This window comes from Brugia malayi, assembly GCF_000002995.4.
Source record: "Brugia malayi strain FR3 genome assembly, contig: Bm_v4_Chr1_scaffold_001, whole genome shotgun sequence".
NCBI lineage: Eukaryota > Metazoa > Nematoda > Chromadorea > Rhabditida > Onchocercidae > Brugia > Brugia malayi.
In genome coordinates, this window is record NW_025062475.1 from 9,616,286 (window position 1) to 9,639,652 (window position 23,367).

At 31.4% G+C, this 23,367-nt stretch overlaps 5 protein-coding genes across 6 annotated transcripts; 1 reads left to right on the forward strand and 4 right to left on the reverse strand.

Annotated features, from left to right (window-relative positions):
- Positions 1–89: 89 nt before the first annotated feature.
- Bma-ads-1 (alkyldihydroxyacetonephosphate synthase, putative) lies at positions 90–5,231 on the reverse strand (the record flags this gene model as incomplete). Its single annotated transcript, XM_001892841.2, has 14 exons — positions 90–146; positions 243–392; positions 595–694; positions 1,183–1,334; positions 1,690–1,857; positions 2,302–2,445; positions 2,577–2,759; positions 2,883–2,974; positions 3,243–3,363; positions 3,548–3,724; positions 3,877–3,965; positions 4,276–4,493; positions 4,850–4,939; positions 5,173–5,231. 14 exons carry the CDS (start codon positions 5,229–5,231, stop codon positions 90–92), a joined length of 1,800 nt encoding a protein of 599 aa, XP_001892876.2.
- A 1,735-nt stretch (positions 5,232–6,966) lies between these two features.
- Bma-rpl-12 (60S ribosomal protein L12, putative) lies at positions 6,967–9,010 on the reverse strand (the record flags this gene model as incomplete). Its single annotated transcript, XM_001892840.2, has 5 exons — positions 6,967–7,064; positions 7,206–7,313; positions 8,058–8,238; positions 8,529–8,602; positions 8,974–9,010. The coding sequence occupies 5 exons, from the start codon at positions 9,008–9,010 to the stop codon at positions 6,967–6,969; spliced, it is 498 nt and encodes a 165-aa protein (XP_001892875.1).
- An 882-nt stretch (positions 9,011–9,892) lies between these two features.
- On the reverse strand, positions 9,893–11,907 carry Bma-ccf-1 (CCR4-NOT transcription complex subunit 7, putative; the record flags this gene model as incomplete). Of its 2 annotated transcripts, none has more annotated exons than XM_043077312.1 (6): positions 9,893–10,024; positions 10,304–10,426; positions 10,787–11,050; positions 11,313–11,465; positions 11,622–11,747; positions 11,854–11,907. In XM_043077312.1, the coding sequence occupies 6 exons, from the start codon at positions 11,905–11,907 to the stop codon at positions 9,893–9,895; spliced, it is 852 nt and encodes a 283-aa protein (XP_042933246.1). The 2 variants fall into 2 exon arrangements, with proteins under 2 accessions (XP_042933246.1, XP_001892874.1); XM_001892839.2 differs by having other exon boundaries at positions 11,313–11,501.
- A 676-nt stretch (positions 11,908–12,583) lies between these two features.
- On the reverse strand, positions 12,584–17,227 carry Bm6869 (membrane-bound transcription factor protease, putative; the record flags this gene model as incomplete). The annotated part of the gene is made up of 11 exons (XM_043077313.1): positions 12,584–12,686; positions 13,023–13,119; positions 13,250–13,361; positions 13,770–13,936; positions 14,067–14,144; positions 14,343–14,445; positions 14,729–14,913; positions 15,293–15,442; positions 15,753–15,959; positions 16,212–16,476; positions 17,117–17,227. 11 exons carry the CDS (start codon positions 17,225–17,227, stop codon positions 12,584–12,586), a joined length of 1,578 nt encoding a protein of 525 aa, XP_042933247.1.
- Positions 17,228–18,661: 1,434 nt separating this feature from the next.
- On the forward strand, positions 18,662–23,085 carry Bm7066 (Uncharacterized protein; the record flags this gene model as incomplete). The annotated part of the gene is made up of 10 exons (XM_001892837.1): positions 18,662–18,813; positions 19,966–20,195; positions 20,568–20,706; positions 20,852–21,074; positions 21,374–21,461; positions 21,811–21,892; positions 22,156–22,264; positions 22,351–22,464; positions 22,707–22,871; positions 23,041–23,085. The coding sequence occupies 10 exons, from the start codon at positions 18,662–18,664 to the stop codon at positions 23,083–23,085; spliced, it is 1,347 nt and encodes a 448-aa protein (XP_001892872.1).
- Between the last annotated feature and the right edge of the window lie 282 nt (positions 23,086–23,367).

The following is a 23,367-nucleotide window of genomic DNA, read 5'->3' on the forward strand; positions in this document are numbered from 1 at the left end:
ATATAATAAGAAAGCCTTGCAAGGTAAATTAACAATAAAATTAAAGATAGACTTAGAAAAAACAACAATGAAAAAAGTATCAAAATAAATCACAGTTTGCTTTTTTCTATTTCAACATCGATTAGATTTCCACTTCCAAAGATATTCTATAATTAAAGGATTTTCAGATTTAGATACTGGCGAAAATGAAATTCTTGAGAACTCTGAAACATTATTGAAATAATATTGAAAGAATGAGATACCTTAGGATCAAGTTTCTCTTTTAGTGCTCTAACTGCTAATAATCCAGCATCACTAACACTTGCAGGATACCAATACTTTCGTAATTTACCAATACCATGATGATGCGATATACTTCCACCACAAACAATGATCTCATCGCGAGCTACTTTCTAAAAAACGTGAATCTTTTGGAAAAAAAGTAAGGAAGAATTTTGAAATCAACCAACGTTCAAAAATTATACATAAATTTTAATCGTTTCTACATTGTTTCTTTAAATATATTTTAAATAAATAAAATATATTAAATTAAATCTTCTTGTTCCGATCAGACAAAAAAAAAAAAAAAAAAATGTCAAAAATGAAGTTTGATACCTCAATTCGATCACATAGTGATATGGGAGTGAGTATGCCACGGTAATTGAATGCATAATAAAAGTATACGCAAGCACCCGAATCATAAATTTGAGTTACTCTGGAAGAATCTTTGTACTTCTAAATTATAAATTATGCAGTTAGTTCCTAAAATATAAATTTTCTGAAAAAAAATTTTTCTAAAAGTGGCACTTACTTTTAATATTTGTACTTTGTTCTACATATTTTAACTTTAGGGTGACTTTGTTATTTTTACAAAATTTCATTTTATAATTGTGCTCTATATAACATCAATGGTACAGAAACATTTAAGGTAAAAAGCAGAATGCAGTGCGAGAAAGATATGAAGTAAATTTCATATATGCATATAATATGCAATAAAGGACACTTATCTTAAACTTGAAGGATAAACAAATGGTTCTAAATAAAATTACATCAGAAAACATCCGTAGCATTTTCAGTAGTTTATGTCGTCCAACGGAAAAGTAAAGAAGTTTACTTAACTTCACAACCTAACTAATTATGCTCACTTTATACCTATCCTAGTGGCAAAACGTTTCCAATCATAACTTCGAACGGAATAATTACCGACAAGTGGCAAGAGGAGGTAGTATCACACCACGTGCCATTCCTTCCCGTCTGATTACTTCTTTCACATTTCGACACACAGTTATTACTTTATCCCATGGAACAGACGTCTCAAACGATTCACCCATTATTGAAAATTGCATTCCAAAATCCTTTAAAATATTGTGTTTGGAATTGGACAAACAAATTAGGACTACTAATACTTCAGTAAATTTGAATAAAAATTAAAATGAAAAAGAAACGCGATAAAAAACTTTTCTCTATGTTACATAATAAAGCTTACTACTGTAAAAGCTAAAAAAAGCTATAAACAATTAGGTAGCGGCAAATCTAATAAATTCGATTAAACAATAAAAGAAATAAGACAGTAAATAGACTCAATAAAAACGAAAGGATAGGACAAATACAAAAAAAAGGCTATTTGTTAAGGGTAAGAAGAGGTTAATAGGACAAACTTAATAATAATTTTTAATCTGATATGGCCCAAAAATTATTGTGAAAACTTACTCTAAGATATGCAATTGCAAAAGTTAATCGATAACCGTATTCCCCGTTATCAGCACCGCCACTAATACCATTCATACTTTCTGCTAAAGTGGTAAGTTTCCGCTCTTCACTGCAAACTTCTCCTCTGGTTCCCTCATAAACACATGTTGCTGCCACAATTTCATCAAGCTAGGGAAGACAAATATATTAAATTATGTGGAAATTAGATCAGTGCATGTCAAATATAACATTAAATAAGAAAGTAAATCATGTAAATGATTATTATTCATAGTTTGAAAAGACAACAAATCACCAAAAAAAATTCATTATAGCTGTGTATATTTCGCAGTCCCTCATTCATTACTCCAAAAAGTAGTTTTCTTTTACTATTTTAAATTATTATGTTTAACTGATAACCAGACATATGTTTATAAAAAAGTTTTATATTTTGAATTTTTTTAAAAATTTTGTTCTTTATTAACTACAACCGATCTTTTTTCATGTTTCCTTTTCAAATTCAACTATAAGGTTTTAGCACGAAACATTATTAAATTTGATAATTGAGAAAAAGTGTAACATATTAAATATAAGAATGATAAAATGAATAATTTTGCAATGCCATAAAATTTTAACCTTAAAATTTTTCCATTTTGTAACATATAAATTTTCCAGAGCATGTTTTAAACTTTTCAATAATGAGCCACTGCAAGTTTTCAATGCTTGTCCCATCAAAAACTGCTCGTTGTCAACCAATCGTAACGATGCACATTGACAGCGCTACAATACAAGAATGATCTGCTATAAAACTTCAAAGAAATCTAAATCTAATGTTTCTCTAATATTTTTCATTCTTATATTTAGTTTACGATATTTAATTTTGGAAGTAATTTCGAAGGAATTAAACAAACCTGTCTTGCAACTTCACGGAAGAAATTTACACCATGTTCAAATGTTGGAAAAACAAATGAACCATATTTCTTTACTTCTGGTTTCGGGAAAATTTTCAATGTTGCTTCTGTTATCACTCCCAGAATTCCTTCAGAACCAAGAATTATATGCTGCAAATCCGGTCCACCAGATACTCGAGGAACCTACCGGAAGAACTTTTAGGAAACAGTAATACATACACTATTTGTCAAACAAATTTCAGTACAATTAATAACAGAAAACTGATAACTTGACACTTTCTGTGAGTAACTAAAAAAAATACTAACTTGACACTGTCTGCGAATAATTCCTCTCGCAGTAGCAAGCGAAACGTGAACTATCAAGTCTTCAATATTGCCATATTTATTTTTTTTCATTCCTAAAAACAAAAGCTATCTTCCTTTTTATTCAAGATTTATTGATTTTGTTGTATACATAAGTAATATTAATCAACAAGTGCCCAAAAATAAAACATTCAACGGCCATCCTAGTAAAAGATAACGGCATGCTCATTTTTATCATCTTCAAATCTTTGCCAGAAACAGGAGTTCTATAGCATGATGATACCCTTCAATTATTTGCTATTTGGGCTGAAAACAACAAACCTGATATCTAAAAAATGTGGAAAACTTCTTTGCAACATGTACCTGATGCTCGTGTTGAAACCCATCCGCCAAGTGTACTGAATTCCACAGAATCTGGTTCATGTCCACAAGTATAATTTCTTTCATTTAGTTGTTTTTCCAAATGTTGTCCAATTATGCCAGCCTAAAAAAAAACTGTCACGAAATGATGCAAAAGAAAAAAAAAAAAAAAAAAAAAAAAACTACTAAAGATTTGACATTATCACAAAACTTTACATATGAACTCACTTGAAATTTAAACAAATAGTTACACTAAATTCTATTTTCACAATATCTTCAATGCAAAATCAGTAAATAATCAGCATTACCTGAGCTCGACAAAGGAGATTCTTATCATCAATATAAATAATTGCATTCATCAGTGCCATATCTAAGGAACAAATGCATCGTGCCTCCTCACCTGGACAATCCAGTGCACCTGTTACCGAAGTTCCACCACCAATCGGTATTATGACAACATTAAATTTCATAGCGCCATCAATAATCTAATAAACAACAACGTAATATTTAAGTACCATTCAAGCACTTTTCAGGCAGATATGATCATAAAATATTGTGAGAAAATTTGACAATGCTGTTTAAGTGAAAAGATGTTATTTTAAAACTTTAAGCTTTTTATTAATAACTGATCCCTTACGGTCAGAACTTCTTCCTCATTTTTAGGCCATACGATGATATCTGGAATGCGTCCAATAGTACCATTTCGTAAATTAGCGATATCATGTACTGAATAAATAAAACATTATAAATTACAAAAAAAAGGAAATCGAAAATCTAAAGAAATGTTAGCATTATTTTTTTTTTTTTAGTATCAGCAAAATTTGAAAATGGTTTTTATTTTGTATTATATTTTACCACCGAGAAAACATATCGAAATATAAAGCAAACAAAAACTATTAATATAAGAAGAATCAATGTCAGGTGTATTATCGAAGTACAATGTGCTAACAGATTATCACGATAGACAATTCAAAACTGTTGATAACTGGATCAAGAATGATAATGAGGATAAAAAAGCTAGAATGAAAAAATGTACCTGTGTGTCCATGAGATCGAACTAGTCGATAATTAGACTTGTTAGAAAAGGATATATTGTTTGATAGCAAAAAATTGATAAAATCTTGATTATCAAATGAAACCGGAATGATTAAGTCTTCATAACGTACACTTGGAGTTTGAATATCGGGATGGACACCAAGTCTTGTTTCCATATATTTTAAGAGATAGGGCAACGCTTGACCTGACAAATCATACCTGAAACACTAATCTGATTAGATTATGACAATGAAGATATTGAACCTATCCTTCACTTAAAACTACATTTAAATTATAAACTAATATTACCGTCAACAATACACTACTTTTTTATTTCAAAAAAAAAAAAAAAACGAATTTTTCCTTTTATCTCATAATGGATATTTGAATATCAATCAATAGCATCAATTAGAAGATAAAAGTAATTGCTTAAATATTCCTAAATAAACAATTCATACTAAAAAAAGGAATCGATATTTCTGCAATACTTCTAATACCACCGACATAAATTATAGCCATAATATTAACGGAACATATCAGAAAAGAAAATAATCAAATCATTAAAAAAATCTAACCTATTACCCGTAAGAATAGCATTACTACGATCCTTAAGTATAAAAGAAGAATCTGCATAGCCCCATCCATTCCATTTCAATATTCGATCTCTGTAATTCCATCCATCATTTTTCTTATAATAAATATTATTAACAACATATATATAACACATATAATTATTCATCCCTAAAATGCCAAAAATCAAAGAAAAACTTTAACATCAAAGAAACGTCTATAATTTTCTAAAATCTGCAACATTTCACTGTACAAGACAAACCAATCTTATGTCGTTCTTTTTCCAGAGAAGTAAAAGTTATTATAGCAGGAAATTAGATGAAGAAACCTATAGGTGTCAGGAACATTGTTTTCTTGTACATTATATTCTTCATTTCTTCCGTTCATTTTGGATGTTTTTCAATAAACTATCGCAGTTGTACACAAACTTAACAAGTCTGAAATAATTAGTACTAATTTAGTATTGATAATGGCAACAACAGTAGTAATAATAATAATAGTGATTAATAATAAATAATAATTTTCTTAAATAATTCTTGGAATCAATGAAAAAACCTTCAAAGAGTTAATATCACTATTATAAAGCAAACAAAAGAAAGATCGACAAATATATATATATATATATATTAAAATTTTCACTCAAACATTACTTTTCCTTTTTATGTCTCGCCCTTACACTCCTATTCGTCAGCACCAATTTTTTGTTTTTTGTTCATAAAACAACGAAACTCAGTTTGACGAAAAAATTATGAATTTTAATCTTGCAAAATGATTACTCCCTATCCATGATTATTTATATGTATTTCAATTGAGTGGATCAAGGAACGAAGTGGATCAAGGATCTATTTTAAAGTTTAAAATTTTTGTGATGCTGCGTCAGTTTTTAACTGATAATGAAATATAATAATAGTGATATAACTTCATTAATTTTAAAAGTACTTTACTAACCACATCCTATCATAAAATGGTACAAATTCTCCTTTAATCGTTTCAATTTTCTTTCTTCTAAGAATATTCAGATATCCGTTTCTTGAATCTAACAGTTACTAAATATTTTTTAATTTGAAGATTAATTTTGTCGATTCAAAATTTTTACGTTAATCCAACTATATCAGTAAACCCATGACTGATTCAATAAATTATTTATTTCGTGAATAAAAAATTTCTTTCCTTTACTTTTCTTCCTAACATTACTTCTTTCCCTTCCTTTCACTTTCCTATTTCTTATCACTAGCTTCTTACAAATAAAAAAAGATAAGACAAAAAAGAGAAAAGAAAGAAAATAACCCCACAAAAAAGTAGTATTCCCCAACTAATCTAGTTGCTTATCTAACTTTTTCGTTTCATTTACTCAACCAATCAGGAAAAAAATGCTTACAGCGGAAATTTTGAACAACTGTAAAATTTTTTAGAATACTCTCTCCATTTTAAAAATATATAAGGCCTCTGTGGAGAGCAAAATTCTAAATGATATGAAGCAAAAACTGAAATCAAACAATCATTCTTATCAGTGATGTAAATAACTAACTTTTGGTTTGATGCTAAATCAAGAATAGAAGGAAAAAGGTATACCGTAGATATGAATATTTTGACTCATTCTATTTATATACCAATCCTTTTCCTCTAATTTTACCAAATTTAATCCACCCAGCACTCAAGACAACGTTTGATTCATTTCTCAGAAAAAATAATAAAATATTAATTACTGTCCGATTGAAGGCCACTTTGAATCACAAATAGATTTCCACTCCGACACAAAATGGAATATATAAATCCTCCCATGTTTAATATCCCTCATCAAAAAAAAAACTAGCCCCTCTACCACTTATAAATCTCGTCTCTCAAAAAGACTGAGCCCACTTATTATACTACGAAAATCTGCAGAGGGCGAGCATTTATCCTTTCAAACAATATTTCTGTTGTGTATATCAGCCTATCAATTCGAAATTCCAAAATTCCATAATCGTATATTTTGACACAACATATTAAGCCAGTTATACAGTCTAAATGCATAGCTACGAGGAATGAAGAATTGCCAACATTTATTCAGAAAAACTCAATCCAATTTCAAACAACACAAAAAAAGGACAACGAAAAATAGAAACACAAAATCATCTGCCAGTTAATCCTCTGGAATGACGATATCGCCACTACGTATGGCATCAACTATATCATGCGGATGCTGCCCGTTCACTGTGCAACCAACTGATTGGGCTGTACCTATAAAAATTCGAGTCCATGAAAACTGGATCACTTTTCAAAGATCAGTAACCATTACATGTTCAAATTTAATCTATTGTTCAAAAACAGAAGTCCCCTTGACCACTTTTTACACAAACAATCACACCAGTAAACAAGTACCCAGTATTTCCTTTACAGTGCCTTCTAACTTCTTCGCCATTGAACGCGGTCGCATTTGCCGTGCAATGTTGATAACTTGTTCCACGGTGAGGTCACCATTATGTTTGACTGAAATTACATTATTCACGACTTGCTACATTCACTACAAATAAGTATTTTATCCAAAACAAGAGAAAAGTTATTGGAAAAGTAAATGAGAAATCAAAAAAGAAATTTTGACATTTTACCAATTATACGCACAACATATAACGACCAAACCCAACTTAAAAGAACTAACATCCCTTTCTCAACCCACCTATTTCTTTTCTCACAGATACAGACCTAAGAAATTCAACCACTTCATTCGTCCAATAAATATATGTGCACAAGCAGAAGCTAAAGACCGACTTTCGTTTCTCGCTGTTGTCCTCTATTGCTTATTTAAAATCCACCATGAAAAACTACTTGAAGATCTCCACGCGAGAACTGCATCTTCAAAAACACACCAAAACCGAAATTTATCCTCCCCCGAACCATCCACCAACTTCCACACATAATCACTGTACGAACATACGCGCACTCATTCATCTTGTATTGGATAATGTTACTTGGGGGCTTACCGAATTCGTTGTTGACCCGAAAAACGGTTACCAGTCTTTTCAGTTGCAAAGCTTACGCAAAAACTGCAATGGCCGAAAATGACTGGGGGATGGGGACCGTGCGTTGGTCACCCGACCCTCCGCCTATAGATATATGGAAAGGCATATATATATACCACCATGATAATAACGCGCAGATTTCTGTTTGTATCTACCTCTCCCTTTCCCTATTTCCTCTTTCAATTGCATATTAACATGACGTGTTGTCGCGTACCGTTTTTAACCTTTTTCCGATCCCGTGCAGGTTCTTTCAACTCTTTGATGAGTAATGATGCTGCGCTCGGTACTACATCTATTTTTGCTACACGATTCTGGATCGTCAACTTGCATGTTACCTTTAGACCTTTCCAATCTTGTGTTGCTTTCGCAATGTCATCACCAATTTTTTTCGGTGACTGAAAAATCCAGATATGGAAAACTTAATATGTGACACTAGAATGTTCCAATTTCAAACAACAACAGTATAAGAAAACTCAATGTGGAAACAATAAACTTCAGTTCGAAATATATTGAAAAAGCTTAAATTACTGATTCAGATTTAATAAATAAACAAGGACTTTTTAGAACACCTGTGTAAGTCCATTCCTTATTCCAGTTACTAGCAGTCACAAAGCATACAAGGAACAAAAAGTCGTAGTCCTAACACAGTTAACTTCAGTAAAACAAACGAATGAAAACAACTCACCAAGCCAAGTGGTCCAACTTTCGGTGCCAAAGCAGATGTAGCACCAACTTCACCGCCAACACAACGCAGATAAACTACAAGCAACATGTAAGCTATTCATTTTCTACTTAAATTTTAGTTCCAAAAAAATTTCCAAATCTCAATTCTGCAACGACCAAGTCTAGAAATTCTTCCCCAAACATAACTCCAGCATGACATCACATTCGAAGAGCTACATATAAACATATATGCACACCCATACAATTTATATCCGCAAATATATTGTAAGGACTTTGATTTCCCAAAGCATTCACTTAAATCCATGGATTCAAAAAAGAATTCCAATAAACGAAACTAGATCATTACAACAGTATTCGACTTAATATTAAAGAAATAGTCCAACTCGAGTTAACTTAAAGTTCAGTTTCGATTCAACTAATACAGTGTAGTACCCCTTTACACTTACCAATTTTAATTTCGCTTGGGTCGAATTTAGGCGGCATCCTCCAATGAACACACTTTCAGCAGCTATACAACCCAAAACTAACTTTTTTTAACGGCCTAAAAATGCCAAACGTAACGAATCTCAATGCAACTCACACGTCCCAGCGAGATCTGCATTACATTACCAACCCCAAAATCCAGACCCACCCCTACGATGCGTCGTTTTTATGACAATTTGCGCCGCCTCCGGCTTATACAGTCAGTTACTCTCCCGGGACATTCTATAACTGTCAAAGAATCCTCTCGCAAAGTTAAGGATTAAATCTCGGGTTCTCCACCTTCATGCCTAATGTATGACGATCCTTGATTGAATTCCCTATCGGCCTCCATAATTCAACCAAAATACTTTATCAGGAATCGACCATAAAATTTTGCGTTCATTGTAGTCAGTAATACTTCGTATACAGGAATTCCACCAGTGAATTCTCCATAATCACGAGTTAACAAGGAATGAATTGGCATTTCTGAAAGATCTCCAACCCGCAAACACTAGAAGAGTTGGCAACAATAAAAATATTGATCCATATAACAACAGAAAATATATTATGTTTCAATACGGATTTCGGATCAAACAATGACACATATACAGTGAAGTCCAAAGCTTACACTAGCGAGACAATACGAGCATTTACTAGATTGCGACATTTTCCCGTCATATATTAACCAACAGTCACTTTCACTGATAAATGATAGCATTTAAGGATTGGCACTGAATAGCCACTGGATCAAAAAAGAAATTACAATTTGAAATATATAGAAAATTTTCCTTTTTTAAATCTCGCAAGTAAACAGCGCATTATTTACAGTTGTAAACAACATCATGATCTGATTCAGAGAAGAATATTAAAGCTACTATCTTAAGAATTTAAGAAAAGAAGTTATCATGTTGCTTCTGGTGTCGACGATTGCTGTGGTTCGGGAGTTGATGATGAATCCGTCATTTGCACAAATGGTGCACCTGATGATAGCGTATTTCCGAGACCGTACAGATGTCCTTCAACCGTTGGCGCAACCTGAAGTGATGACAATTACTATTGCTAATAAATAATCAAGAACAACAGACAGAAGAAATCAAAATGGGCAATTTCATACTGCCGGTTCTCCAAATTCACTAATTATATATAGGTGATGTATAAAGGGTAATACTGCAAACAAATTTCAGCACTTTTAAGTCTAACTTACGCTCAATTCTACAATCTCCCTATTAATATCATCTTCATTTCCTATCCTTTTCATTAATTTATGATAGATGCTTTCATCCTGAACCTACCATCTAAGCAGAAAAAAATCACCTGATCCCAAGTATCCTCAAAAAAACGCTCCTTAATTTTAAAAAATGTTTGCGCAGTGAGTAATGAATCAGAACCCGCTTGATGTTGTTGTCCTTTCCGAATCACTTTTAGCTGATCAGCAAGCTGAAAATTGTATAACAGAGCTGAAACACAGGAGGATTGTGAAATGATTCACAAGATCTTAATCATTTACATTTTAAGAGTTTAAAAAACTCTAAAATCAGAAAAAAAAAAGTCGCTAAAAGGAAAGTAAACTGTTTATCTCACTAATGCAAGTAGATTTCATGCAAAATTGAGTGGTATTATTACCGAAAGAAAATACACGATCCATCTGCATAGTAATGGGATTGCAAGTTTGCTTCGGTGAAAGCAAGAAATGCTATATCTAGATGAGTTAAGTGTCGTTGTTTTAGAAATAGTAATTTATAAACAAGATGAAGTGAAACAAAGAGAAAATTAGTAGTCATTCGGTAATGGACAAACCTCTTGCAAACCGCCTCTCAATTTTGCATTCACTAAGCCTGGATGTTTCAATAGCATTTTTAAGTCATAACTGCACGGGAAAAGTTTACGATGGTATTGAAAGAACTGTGATTCTTCCTTGGGTAATTCCGAAAGCAGAATAGAACGCATGAGGTATCCAAAGTCGTAACCACTATGGAACGTTAACCACGTAATATGTTCATCAACAATTAAACCTGATGTCGTAAGTAGTTCACCAAAATCGGCCATCCGTATTCCTTCAACCTATAAATAAAATAAACTCTCATATCATATACAGCACACACCATAGTGCCAGCTAAGATTGCAAACATATAATCCACCAGATATATGAATATATGAAAGTTCAGAACTAGAGAGATGCTTTCCTATGTTAAAATACAAGAAGGAAAACAACAAGAACAAGCTATATGTTAAGTCAAACAAATCTAGGTCTTCTTTCCATTCATATTTAAAACAGTTCACCTACACTAATCTTACTAACTTGGCTGTCACATCAGAAGCTTACTTGATGTCGTCCAAAATCTATGCCAGCATTACGTAACAAATCGACGCTGTCTTGTGAATACATATCATCATTTAAAGAAAACTGAAAATTAAACTGCCATACATCACCCGTCGGTGGCATGTTACCTTCTTTATCCAACAAAGCAAATCCAACCTGGATCAATTTTAACATATTTACATTGCAGGAAACCTGAAAAAAAAAAAAAAAAAAAAAAAACGCCTGGAATCTTAGTTATGAATACATACAGAAGGATTTGTTCCGAAAACAATCAAAAAGAAAAATTAAGTGAAAAAACTGCTAGTAAATTACCTGTTGATAGTTGAAATCTTCCTTACTTTTGAATTGTCCTAAAGGTGTAGCAACTACACCTGGAAATTCCGTATCCATTGCAACAAATGGGTAATTTTTGACTGTATCCCGTATTCGCTTGAACTCCTACAAGAATTATTTTTACATATTATGCACAAGAAAACTTAAACTTTTTTGCAAAAACAATCATTCTAAAATAACAAAAAAAAAAAAATTATTTAGAAAACCTCACCTCTTCCAAATTGTTCGCCCAAACATCGTGGATCTTCACTTCGGGATCGTTCATTCATGCAAACTTTTTAATTACCAAAAATTTTGCAATTAGGAAAAATCCCCTGCAATTATCAAGGTTATTCTCATTTTTGCATTTTGTAAATCTATTTTTTGCGAAAATACAACTCTGCACTTATAATAAAATTCCACAGTCGATTATTCCTTACCATCGATAACAGCGAATAACAGACTGAACGTCCTATTCGTTACACACATAATTAGATAAACTTTTGACGGCATAAAAGGGAAAAATTAAATGAAAACTTAATCTGTTTAGGGATCTCATTACAGATAGTAAATATAGATCCCTGTATAAACTCAAAGCGGTTAATGAAACTAAACCATATGACCTACGTTTGCTGTTAAATATGCCAGTATTTTAGTTATCATGATCAAGGAAGGAGTGCTGTGAACTTATAAAATATCTGAGAATACTACCAAAACGGATTTAACCGCAAAATCAGTTTTAAAAGTAATTATTGAATTTTTATACATAAAAAAAAAAAAAAAAAAAAAATACGAACTTAACAAATTTCCAAACTTATAAAACAAAGAACCCGTAGAGTATATAAAAACAATACATAGAATATATAAAACGATTATCATTCAATGCAATTCACTGATTTAACAAATTAAATTTGAAAACTCAAAGGTCTAAAACATCAAATGACAGTGATAATAAAAATACCCTATACAATATGTTTATATAACTTCCATATTGCGAGGGTGAAATTTACAGCTAAAAGTGTCGTTCCATATGTCAGGACCAGTCGTTTTATTAATCGTCGTCTTCTAAAACAAGCCAATGAAAATATTTTTTTCCCTTCGATTTTGACATTACTTTACGATTAACTGACAAATGCACGAAAACTTTGGCAAAAACAGTGAAAAGTCTACAGTTCTGTAAATTTAACTGAAGATAGTACTCTCCCTAATTTCAGAGCACGCTAACAAGAAAACATATTGCAAGAAGCTTGAAGGTCTCCCAAAACAAGAAAATAAGACTCCTATATTTCTTTTCTAAAGAACCGAAAAAAAAATTTCTAAAAAATTCCAATTTTCCAACATTTGTTTTCAGTACGGAATCTATATTTAAATAAACTTCAGTTTAAAAAAAAAAAAAAAAACCTCGGTCTCAGCTTGCTGAACATAAAATCCACAAAATTAGAGAAAATATATTGCCCATCAAGAAAAATGCAAGGTGTCGCATTGATAACAGCAAAAGCTAGAAAAATGAAAATCGAAAAATATTGAGTTCAAAAATTTTAAACATTTGTTGTCAATTCAATAAAAAATCACAAATTCAAAACAGCAAACTATAGGAAAAGAAACGAAAAATAAAAGACAAAACAAACCGAGGGAAAATGTGAAGATATATTTTGTCCCTAACTCAATAAAGTAAGGTATAAATGTTGATATGATTGGTAACCGAGGTATGTAATTGCTCACTTGTACATGAAATTCCAACTGTAAAAAAAGAATCGTTTCTTCGGAAGTAAAATTATCTATTGAACTATCCAAACTTTTTTTTTACAACATATTTTCATATCAAAACTCCCAGAATATACTGTTTTTCATGAATATGCTAATACTTGATCTCCTCTTACTTGAATGCACCCGAGAATAGCGAACTTCTTGGATTAAATTGCATTAACTGTAATCACTGTTCTTATTTCTCTAGAAAAAAAAAGGAAAAATTTGGTGCTTTCTTTAATGTTAGGTGATGTGAAACCAATACACGTGCAGAACATGTCTTACGCTATATTTCAATCAATGCCTCTTCGAACAACTTAAATAACGATAATACTACTGAAAATGAACAGCTACTGAATTTCCAATACGGAAATTATTGCAACGTCATATTCAAGCAATTACCTCCCTGGCGTAGCCTACATAGAGAATTACACGCGATGTATTCCCAATCGAAATTCTCATAAATGACATATTGCCTAAAACAGCAGGGAAAACGCAAGATGAGTGAATGGTTCTCAATCTTCCATTTGTGTCCACGCAATTTTCAGTAGAACTGCAAAACTGTAAATCTGCAAATTTTCAGTCTTAGACGATTTCATTTTCACGGATTCTATCACAAATCTTCCAAAATTTAACTTGCTGATTTATTTTCTCAAAAATTACAAGAATAATTAGATTATTGAGTTATCTTTAACGAACCTGCTGTATATCTCGCTGATAAACATGAGCATATTTTCGCAGAGAAATACTCCAATAATTCATGACTTCGTTTTTTAGCTAAATTTTATAAATATTGGAAGACGATGTGAAAAAAAAAAAAAAATTACGCAGAATCTTGTTGACAATGTTCCAAAGTAGACAGAAAAAACAAAAATATGCAGCAAGACAAGATGAGTGAATGGTCAATTCATCGATAGTGTCATCATAATTATAAATACAAATAAATACGACATGTAAGATAAAATCAAAACATACGGATGGTATGCATCCAATCACGCACGTAAAAGCACATATGCGAAGCTGAATTACCCCATGTTGAGTTGTGACAACAATCCAATTCATTCCCTACTAACTGCATCTAAAATGACTAATATTTTCGCGCTGTTACTGTCGTCTGAAAGCAGCTCTTTACAGAGTGTTTTTACCGAAGAAAATTATATCTCCTGACTTTCAAAATGAACAAACTAACCACCAAAGCCAAATAACATAATGGTTAATAACCATTAGTTATTATAATTTCAGAGAACACAGGTAAATTTCGCTCCACAGTAGCAGACAAACCAAACGATAACCAGTTATTAAAAAAGATAATATGACAAAAATCCAATAAGACATAGAAAATAACAAATAACTGAAAAAACCTCATTTGCCATATTCTCCGCAATTATGTCATCTGGTACGCAAAATCCCGAATTAGTATATTTTATTGTCGTCAGACATCGATTCCAATCATTAATATTGCTTACATCACAATCATTTATTGCCTGGATAACATTGCCTTTGTGTAAACCAACTGGTCCTGATATAGGAGAATCCTTTTGAAGACCTGAAATCCACAGCAACATTTCCAGAGAATTTCACCATGTAACTATATAAAGTAAATTTTCTAATCACACTAATATCTGTATGAAATGTACCCCAACCATTGACTAACACATACTTTCTTCTCATACAATATATAATCTCTAACAAAACAATGGTTCATTGGTTGACATCATAAACCTTCTTAAAAAAAAGAATTTGATATCACATATGGCTTATGACTATTTCATTATTATGAAGTTCACTGCAGCGATTGCATACCTTTTCTATAAGCACACAGTTACTATAATATTTACAGCGAGAAGACTTCATCAAACTAAAGTTTCAAATAATTCAAAAATAATTTTGCTTATTTCCATAACAAAATTAATAATTCAACGAACTTTCAATGTAAACACCCGCATCAGACATATACAATGGTGAAACAATGAAAGAAGTAGATTCGTGAAGTATCCATGCAAATAATGCAAATACTAAATTATGCCATATTCCCGCGCAACTGATTCGCAGTTTTTGTATAGACGATAAACGACCTAAGGGAAACAGTGATGATTCATACCTGTGCAAATTTAAATAATACTCAAGTGATGAAAGCATTGTCATTTTTTTTCAAATCCTTATATTTAGGAAAATGTTTCATATTCTTTCATTTTCTCAATATATTTTTATTTAAGTGGAAACTTGCACAATTTGGTAAAATCTTTCGAAAATGAGGAAAAAAATTTTCAGCGTCATGAATATATTGCTATGTTTTTTAATTTTATAACTATTGAACATAAATGAATTAAGAAACAAGTACTTTCTTTAAAACGCAAAGTAACCTTACAAAGAGCAAAAACTCACGCATTGCCACAGCATCAATTTCAACGTAAGCACCAAAATATATGGCGAAAAGGATGAAACCCATACTTGTAACCGGAACATTAATACTTAGTGCTGCTAACATATGTCCCATTTCATGAACTACTACTGCGACCAACAAAACTACAACATATAGCGGTACTTGTGTCCATGGAATGTTCCAACCAGGGATTATAAACTTCAAACCATCTGAAAGAAGCAGGTTAACTTGAAACACTGCATGGGAATTGTTTCTGTGTTGCCTTTATAAATGAAACAAATATGAACAAAATATCGAATAATTAGTTACTGTTTTGTATAGTAATATGTACAATAACTACTAGTCAATAAGTTTTCATAAAAATAATTCCTTAAACACAACTTATCTGACATTCATAGGAAACACAGCAAAAACTGGAGATGAGGAGAGGAATTACGTTAAAATGAAATGAAACTGCTAACCATCTTCTTTGATGAATTCCTTCCTAAATGTAGCAGGTTCCAATTGATAAACAACATCTGAAGCAAATGAATGGAAGTATTCGAACCACCACGAAGTTATTTCGATCACAGTGCTCCTTGAAAGATATAAGGTAACTCCAAACAAACAAATTATAGCCGAAATAATCCCAATGGTGAACCAAATTGTAAGTAGACATGAGAGTGAATTATTTTGTGCAAATGTTTTAAGTATTGTGCATGGTGATCGAATAGGAACAAAACGAATCTGAAAAGTAATCTAAATTTTATTGTTATGTAATAATATCTCTAGTTTCATATCTAATATGATATTTTAGGTAACTAACTTTATCAGATAAAGAAACCATCTTTGTCTGAGAAACAAAAAAATAATCTTATTGTTTAAACATCCAAACAAACAATACTACTTAAGTATCTTGTTATCCAAACATTTCGTGAAATTCAACAAAATCCTGCTGTTCACCATCCGAAAAATAAACCTTATTACATGATATTTTAAATCCTAACTTCTTTCCATAATCTCTATGAAATGGTAACCCTACTAAAACATTAACAAATATAAAAAGTATTCACTGACGCCTAATATACATTGTACAATATGTAGTGTAATATTATACAGTGGTTTTTTTGATATAACAAGACAGTGGATATGTTTACAAATTCATGTTTGATTATTTTAATATTCCGTTATCAACCAATCTAATCATTTCAGCATTATCATCATCCTTAAAAATAAATTATTACAGAAAAAAAATTAAATATTATTAATGTGACAAAATCAGCACTTTGATCATTGTTAACTTCTAATCAATTTTATTTTTCAATTTTTTTGGATACTAAAATTAAAAATATTAATTTGAGTTGATAAAAGTTACAACACTGTTAACCTGAAAAAGCGTAACAATTAATTCATATCGTTCAACAAATGCCATATACACTGGTATATGAAGTGATCGAAGAAAATAATCCAATAAATTAATCGTACTCCAAAATGCCATAAACCAAGCCAAAATTGTGAACAACATTTGGAATGCGAAAAGGTAGCAATAATAACTGACAGACATCCATTCGTAGTAATAGCAATAATTTATTAATAATGCAAACTTCGCCGTAGTTTCAAATCATTTCATGATTAATCAGTAATAGTTAATATTTCTCCGTTATTCATTCAATTTAATCTACCACACTAAAATTAAAATTAAATTTAAGATATATAAATAGCTCACTCAAAGTAGAACAATCAATTCCATCATCATCAATAATTCTTTGCTAAATCCTCTCTCTCTTCCTCTCTCCTTACGATCACTTCTAGCATTCATCTCTTCTCTCATATTCCTCTCGTTCACATCACATCTACTCATTCACTGTCCACTCCTACACATCCCACCCACTGATCTACTCCCACGCACTGTCACATCTCACTCCCACACATCTACATCTCTTGACCACGCCCATCACATATTTCGTTACACTAACAATGTCACTGTGTAACATTGCAAATGCAAAGCTTTCTTGGACCTGTTTTATCTTTCACGTAGTATTTTACGTTTCACAGAAAAATTTCCGATTATTTGGTTTTCTTAAATCAGTGCATGGTGACGGTAATAAGATGACGGTGATGGCAATAGGATGACGGTGACGGTGATAGGATGACGGTGATGGCAATAGGATGACGGTGATAGGATGACGGTGACGGTGATAGGATGACGGTGATGGCAATAGGATGACGGTGATGGCAATAGGATGACGGTGACGGTGATAGGATGACGGTGATGGTGATAGGATTTATTAGACAAGAAATTGGCAAAAAAAGGAAAGCGATAAAAAGCGAATAAATCATGCGTTATATTTTTTAACATTTAACAAATATGCAAATAGATAAAACTAAATTGTTTGTTGATAAGTTATTAGCTTATTTTACTCATTTTTTTATTTATTTAATTATTATTCATTTTTAATTACTAACGAAGGATCACTAAAATGGATAGCGCTGCTTGCATGCGTGCTTTCTTTACTTTTTAGTGTGCTGATTTGTTATTTCTTTAAAGCAAAACAATAGAAAGAAAGTTTTCGGAAACAAAATAAAGTTCAGGACTATTTCGTGCTACTTCATATACATAACACTTTCCGATTAATAAACTTACTTTTTGCAATATTCTTGTTGACGTAATGAATACGTAACTTTTTGCAAAAAAATATTCTTGTTGACGTAATACGTAACAATGTTGAGATATATTTCATTAATTTCAATATTTCACGGTTTGTTTAACATAATATAGACCAGCATATAATTGTGAATTAAAGTTAACATATATTGCTGATGTGACGGTGAAAGTATCAATGATTATTATAATATTAAGAAAGCGCATATTTACAAGACAACTAATTCACGTTTAGATAAATTTGATCTTTATTTTCATTTTCAGAAAACTATGCCATTGAAAAGTTGGAGGACGCGATCATTTTTTATTGAGTTGAAGCCGCGAAGCGAGTTTGCTTCACTCTTTGTAGACTGCCCACCGTCGGGTAATAGTGAAACAGGCTGCTGTAGTAATCAACAAATGCAAAATGAAAGTACAGGAAGGTAATTTAAAAACCGATTATTATTAAAGAGATATTTATCATTTTTAGTTTTGTTCAGTTATCAGAGCAAAAAAAGAGATCGATTTATTAATTTTAACAGTTTCTACTCATATTTAAATATTTCGAAAACTTAGGTTTATAAAACTGGTTAAACTTTGCAAACAATACACTTATTAGTAATAATAGTGATAGGGGGAAGAAAGTAGAAACCTTATCAATTTTTAGATTCTGCTTCTGATTTTATAGAATTGAAAGGTTTGTTAGATTATGAGTCTTGTCACTTCCTGTTTCACTCTTCTCATCTGATTGTTTCTCCGTTATTTATCGATTAAAACGATGCAGTACTAATTTTAGAATACCGTCGATTAGAATTTCTAATTATGAAATTTCAAAATTGCTATTCGTAATGTCTGACGAATGCTATTAGACTCATCTCTTTCTCTTAATTTTCATTCTCTCTGTTTCTTCTCTTGTTTTTTCTTCATTCTCGTATTTTTTTAAAGTTTACTTATTACTCCCTACTTTACCCCTTCCTCTGTTATTTTAGGAGGCAGCCATGTAGGGAGAGTGCAAGATTGATTTCTTCGTATTATCCATTTCAATATGCGGGATTTTCCGGAATAACCGATTTTGCAGTCTCACAATATATCTGACAATGTGAAATTGACGTGTGAAAAGAGAAAAAAGCATATGAAAAACAAAAATTTTAACATATGGATAGTATGTGAAATGGGGAAGGAACTGGTTATATGTATAGTCCGTTTCACGGTTATTTGCCGGTACCTTTTTATTCTGTTGATTATTTTACGATAAATTAATACGAATTGCGAAAGAATTTATTCTGTTTGAAGTCATTAAAATTTTTTATTTTGATTTGTTAACCTTTTGTTATATTTTTCTTTAGTTTTTTTTATCTGCACTATTCTTTTGTTTAAGTTTCTTGGATTGGAAAAGTTGTATTATGATATGTTTGGAAGTTTTATTTATGAGTTGTTATATTTCTTTAGGTGTTCATGTTTGATATTCTTATTTTATTGTTTCAGCTTTTTTGAGTGGTACTTTTTCTTTGTTGACTTATTTTTGTAGTTTTTCTGATTATTGTTTAATAATATTATTTCAGTAAAGTATTATCTGTTTTTTTTTTCTTTTGCAGTCAGGAAACAGTGGAACGGAAAGAAATGGTACATTTTCGTGAACATTCTATCGAAATGAGTTCAATAGTCCAGCAAAGGAAAAATGGTGCCAGCGAAATGTTGCCATCATATTGGGCCAAATTTGGTGATCTTACCTTATATCCAGATTCAGTTTGCGCACTTACTTGGGCTGATAATCATCGGCTGTTTATGTGTAAAGTGCGGGTAGCAATTGGTGAATATCCATTAGGTAAATCTATTCTTAACACATAATCTTTATTTATTAATATAAAATGGCAAGTTAAAAGAGAATAACTAAATGTTTTGATGCATTTGGAATCATGATTTAAATTGTGAAAGTTACCGAGGTTTCCATCCCTGTAAGTAGTAAGTAAATGATTGATTGCTGTAAAATGATTCACTTATATTTAGTAATTATTCATGTTAGTTTAGTTTGATATTTGATCAATAGCTATAAAATTTACTATAATATTGACGGACAGTAAAGTATTCTCATGTAGACGTTGCTATTGCCGTAATTCACGATAATTTCGAGTGCTTGAATTCTATGCAATATGGAAAAAATACTGTTCAAGTTTTGATTTCTGTCATTTATTTTCAGTACCGAAAACATTTCATCAATTGGCAGTTAATGTATTATCTGGAACGCTTTTGGATGAATATATTGAGAATGCTCAGTTACTTCCTGTGCAAGCGGAATGTGCAGAATGTTCGGCTACTTTATTGAATTATTCTAGCAAGTACGTTTATTTTTTTTTACTTGGTTTTCAGATCTCTGTCTTTTTTATTCTTTATTTTCCATTTACTGTTCTTTTCTTCTTTCTCTATCTTATTATTTGTTCCGAAAACTATAAATTAGTTCTTAATATAATTTAGCTCTTTCAGTAATTTGAAATTACAATCGTTACCGGAAGATGGTTGGTTGAATACTTCACCATCTATGGAGTATTTTTGTCGTGATACATGTGGTGGTGCTACTTCACATTCTCATGGACATCATGGTGCGCACAGTTCAGATTTGATATGTGCTGATGATGTGCAAAAGCAATGGCTTCCAAATGAACAACGAATTGTTATATCAGATTCGTATTTTCTAGTGTTAAGGAAGGTTTGTGCTATTAGTATAAAGTTTCTCAATAAAGGTAGAGACTTCAGTACCAGAAGAATTTATTGTTTCTTCTCATCTCTACGAAAATTCTTTTTTGATCTTTAATTCATTATCACATAAGAAAAAAAAAACCAGTAAAAATGAACTAAAACGAAGTAATATTACATTCCCTTTCATGATCACTTCATATTAATTACTGGAATTTTTTCCAAAATGGGTAATCTTTGTGTTATATCACCATCTTTAATTTTCTTTGAAAAAGAACTAAAGAATTGATTTCGAGAACAGTTTTTCTTTAGATGATTATTTCGAATGCAGTAACCATTGATGAGTCCAATATTGTACTCTGTGCCAAATGTTCCGTAGAGATTGGAGTTATTCTGAAAAGTTTGTTTTTGCGATTTTATCCAAATAGTGATGTAATATTCTTCGTGATATATTTTACTTGAAACAGTTCATGTGAATTTATGCAGTAAATCTACTTCAGCTATAATTTTCATTTTTCTTCTGTGCTTTTTTACTTAGTATTTTCTAAGTATTTTTAATCTCAGTGGCCTGTACTAGTTTGTCCATCCAGTGAATTTCTTGTAAGTTGCCAAGTTTTGTGCAATCATTACAGCACAGAAATCTCGTTTATATGTTCTGTTTGGCTTGGTTCTTGATCGTTGTTACCTTTCAACTATTTTAAATAAGTTTTTTAGCTATTAAGATTTTATAACGTCAGAACTTCTTTCAGGAAATGCTGAAATTGTACAGTTTCATCATGTAATGTGCAATCTACTAGTTACTGATAACAGGAAAGCTTACATAAATACTAGGTCAGTTAATTTTTAATACTGTAATTATAGATGGAATGTTTGGATACTGGTAACGAATGATTCCATGATTAGATATGATAGGATGATTCAACCTACGTTCGAGAGATTTAGTATAGCAGATGGCATCTCTGTTCTAACCATCTTACTAAAGGCGTTATCATTATTAATTAAGTGATAATAAAATCTTCTAGAAATATCTTTTTGTTTCTTATTTTTTTGCAAGTTGGTAAAGAGTTTGTTATTAAATTAAATTTCATAAACAGATTTGGCACGCTAGAGCATTTCTTCGCCTGGACGTTGCTTTACCAATGTGAATTACAGACATCAGGAAAACTTGTCCTTCGCTCTTACGACAAACGACCGTATTTACTGGTAGACGGATTCTTGCTGTCATCTTTGTAATATTGGTGAAGAGATTCTGTTCCTTTTTTTTTTTATAAATTTATTCTGATTTGAAGGTATGGTTATTAGATTCATATGTTGTGATATCACAAGGTGAACTAGTCGAATCTGAAACTGAAGGAAATGATAGATTGGTTTACTCATTTCCAGCGCTAAAAATGCTTTATAAGGTATGATTTAGAATTAGTTTAAATACTTGATCTCAATTGTTGCAAATGGAAATTAATTACTTCATTTCCCCAAGCTGCTTTTAATCTCTATTTTCATTTATAATGTTTAAAGTGAAGACATTTGTTAGAGTGTCAATTTAGCAACTGCACTAAAGTAAAATAATTGTTTTAAGATTTGATATTTTACGTCTTGTATTTTTCAATTTATTTTTTATCAGTCGTTTTTCATCATAAAATCTAAGATATTTGATGCTGAATCGGCCAAAACGGATCCACGTGCGAACGGTGAAGATGCCAGTGTGGGTATACTAGACATACCATTAACATGTTGTGTGAAATTAACCGAAATGCTTCTTGAATCATCACTAGCTTTACCTCCAACTGGACGAAGTGTTGGCCAGTTTTACGTATGTTGTTGATATTATTTATAAGTGTACTACCAAATAAATCGAATATTTTTATTTGAATTCATTATTAGTCATTGCCTAGATTTAAACAGTTTTTGTATTTAAATTGTTCATTAATTCTGCTCCATCACTAGCTTTACGTCCAACTAGAATTTTTATGGATTTTCAGGTCGGATTTTTGAAATTAAAAAAATGTGATGGACTGACGAATTGAAAATAGCTGCCACGCGGAAAAAAGCATGTGTCGACAAAAAGGTGTAAGTTTTTCAGCATTTTATGTATGGAAACGATAAATGACTAGTGGTGTGAATATAGGGTGACCATTATTTACAATAATTAAAGGTTTTGTTTCGGAAATATTTCTGAATGCATTTCTTATTTGCTGTAAGAAATTAGGTACTGATGTTATCCTTGTAGAGAGGTTAATTCTAATTATTTTTTCACCACTACCAACTATTATTTCATCACTACAAGGATTTGTTCTCCGTCGGCAGGA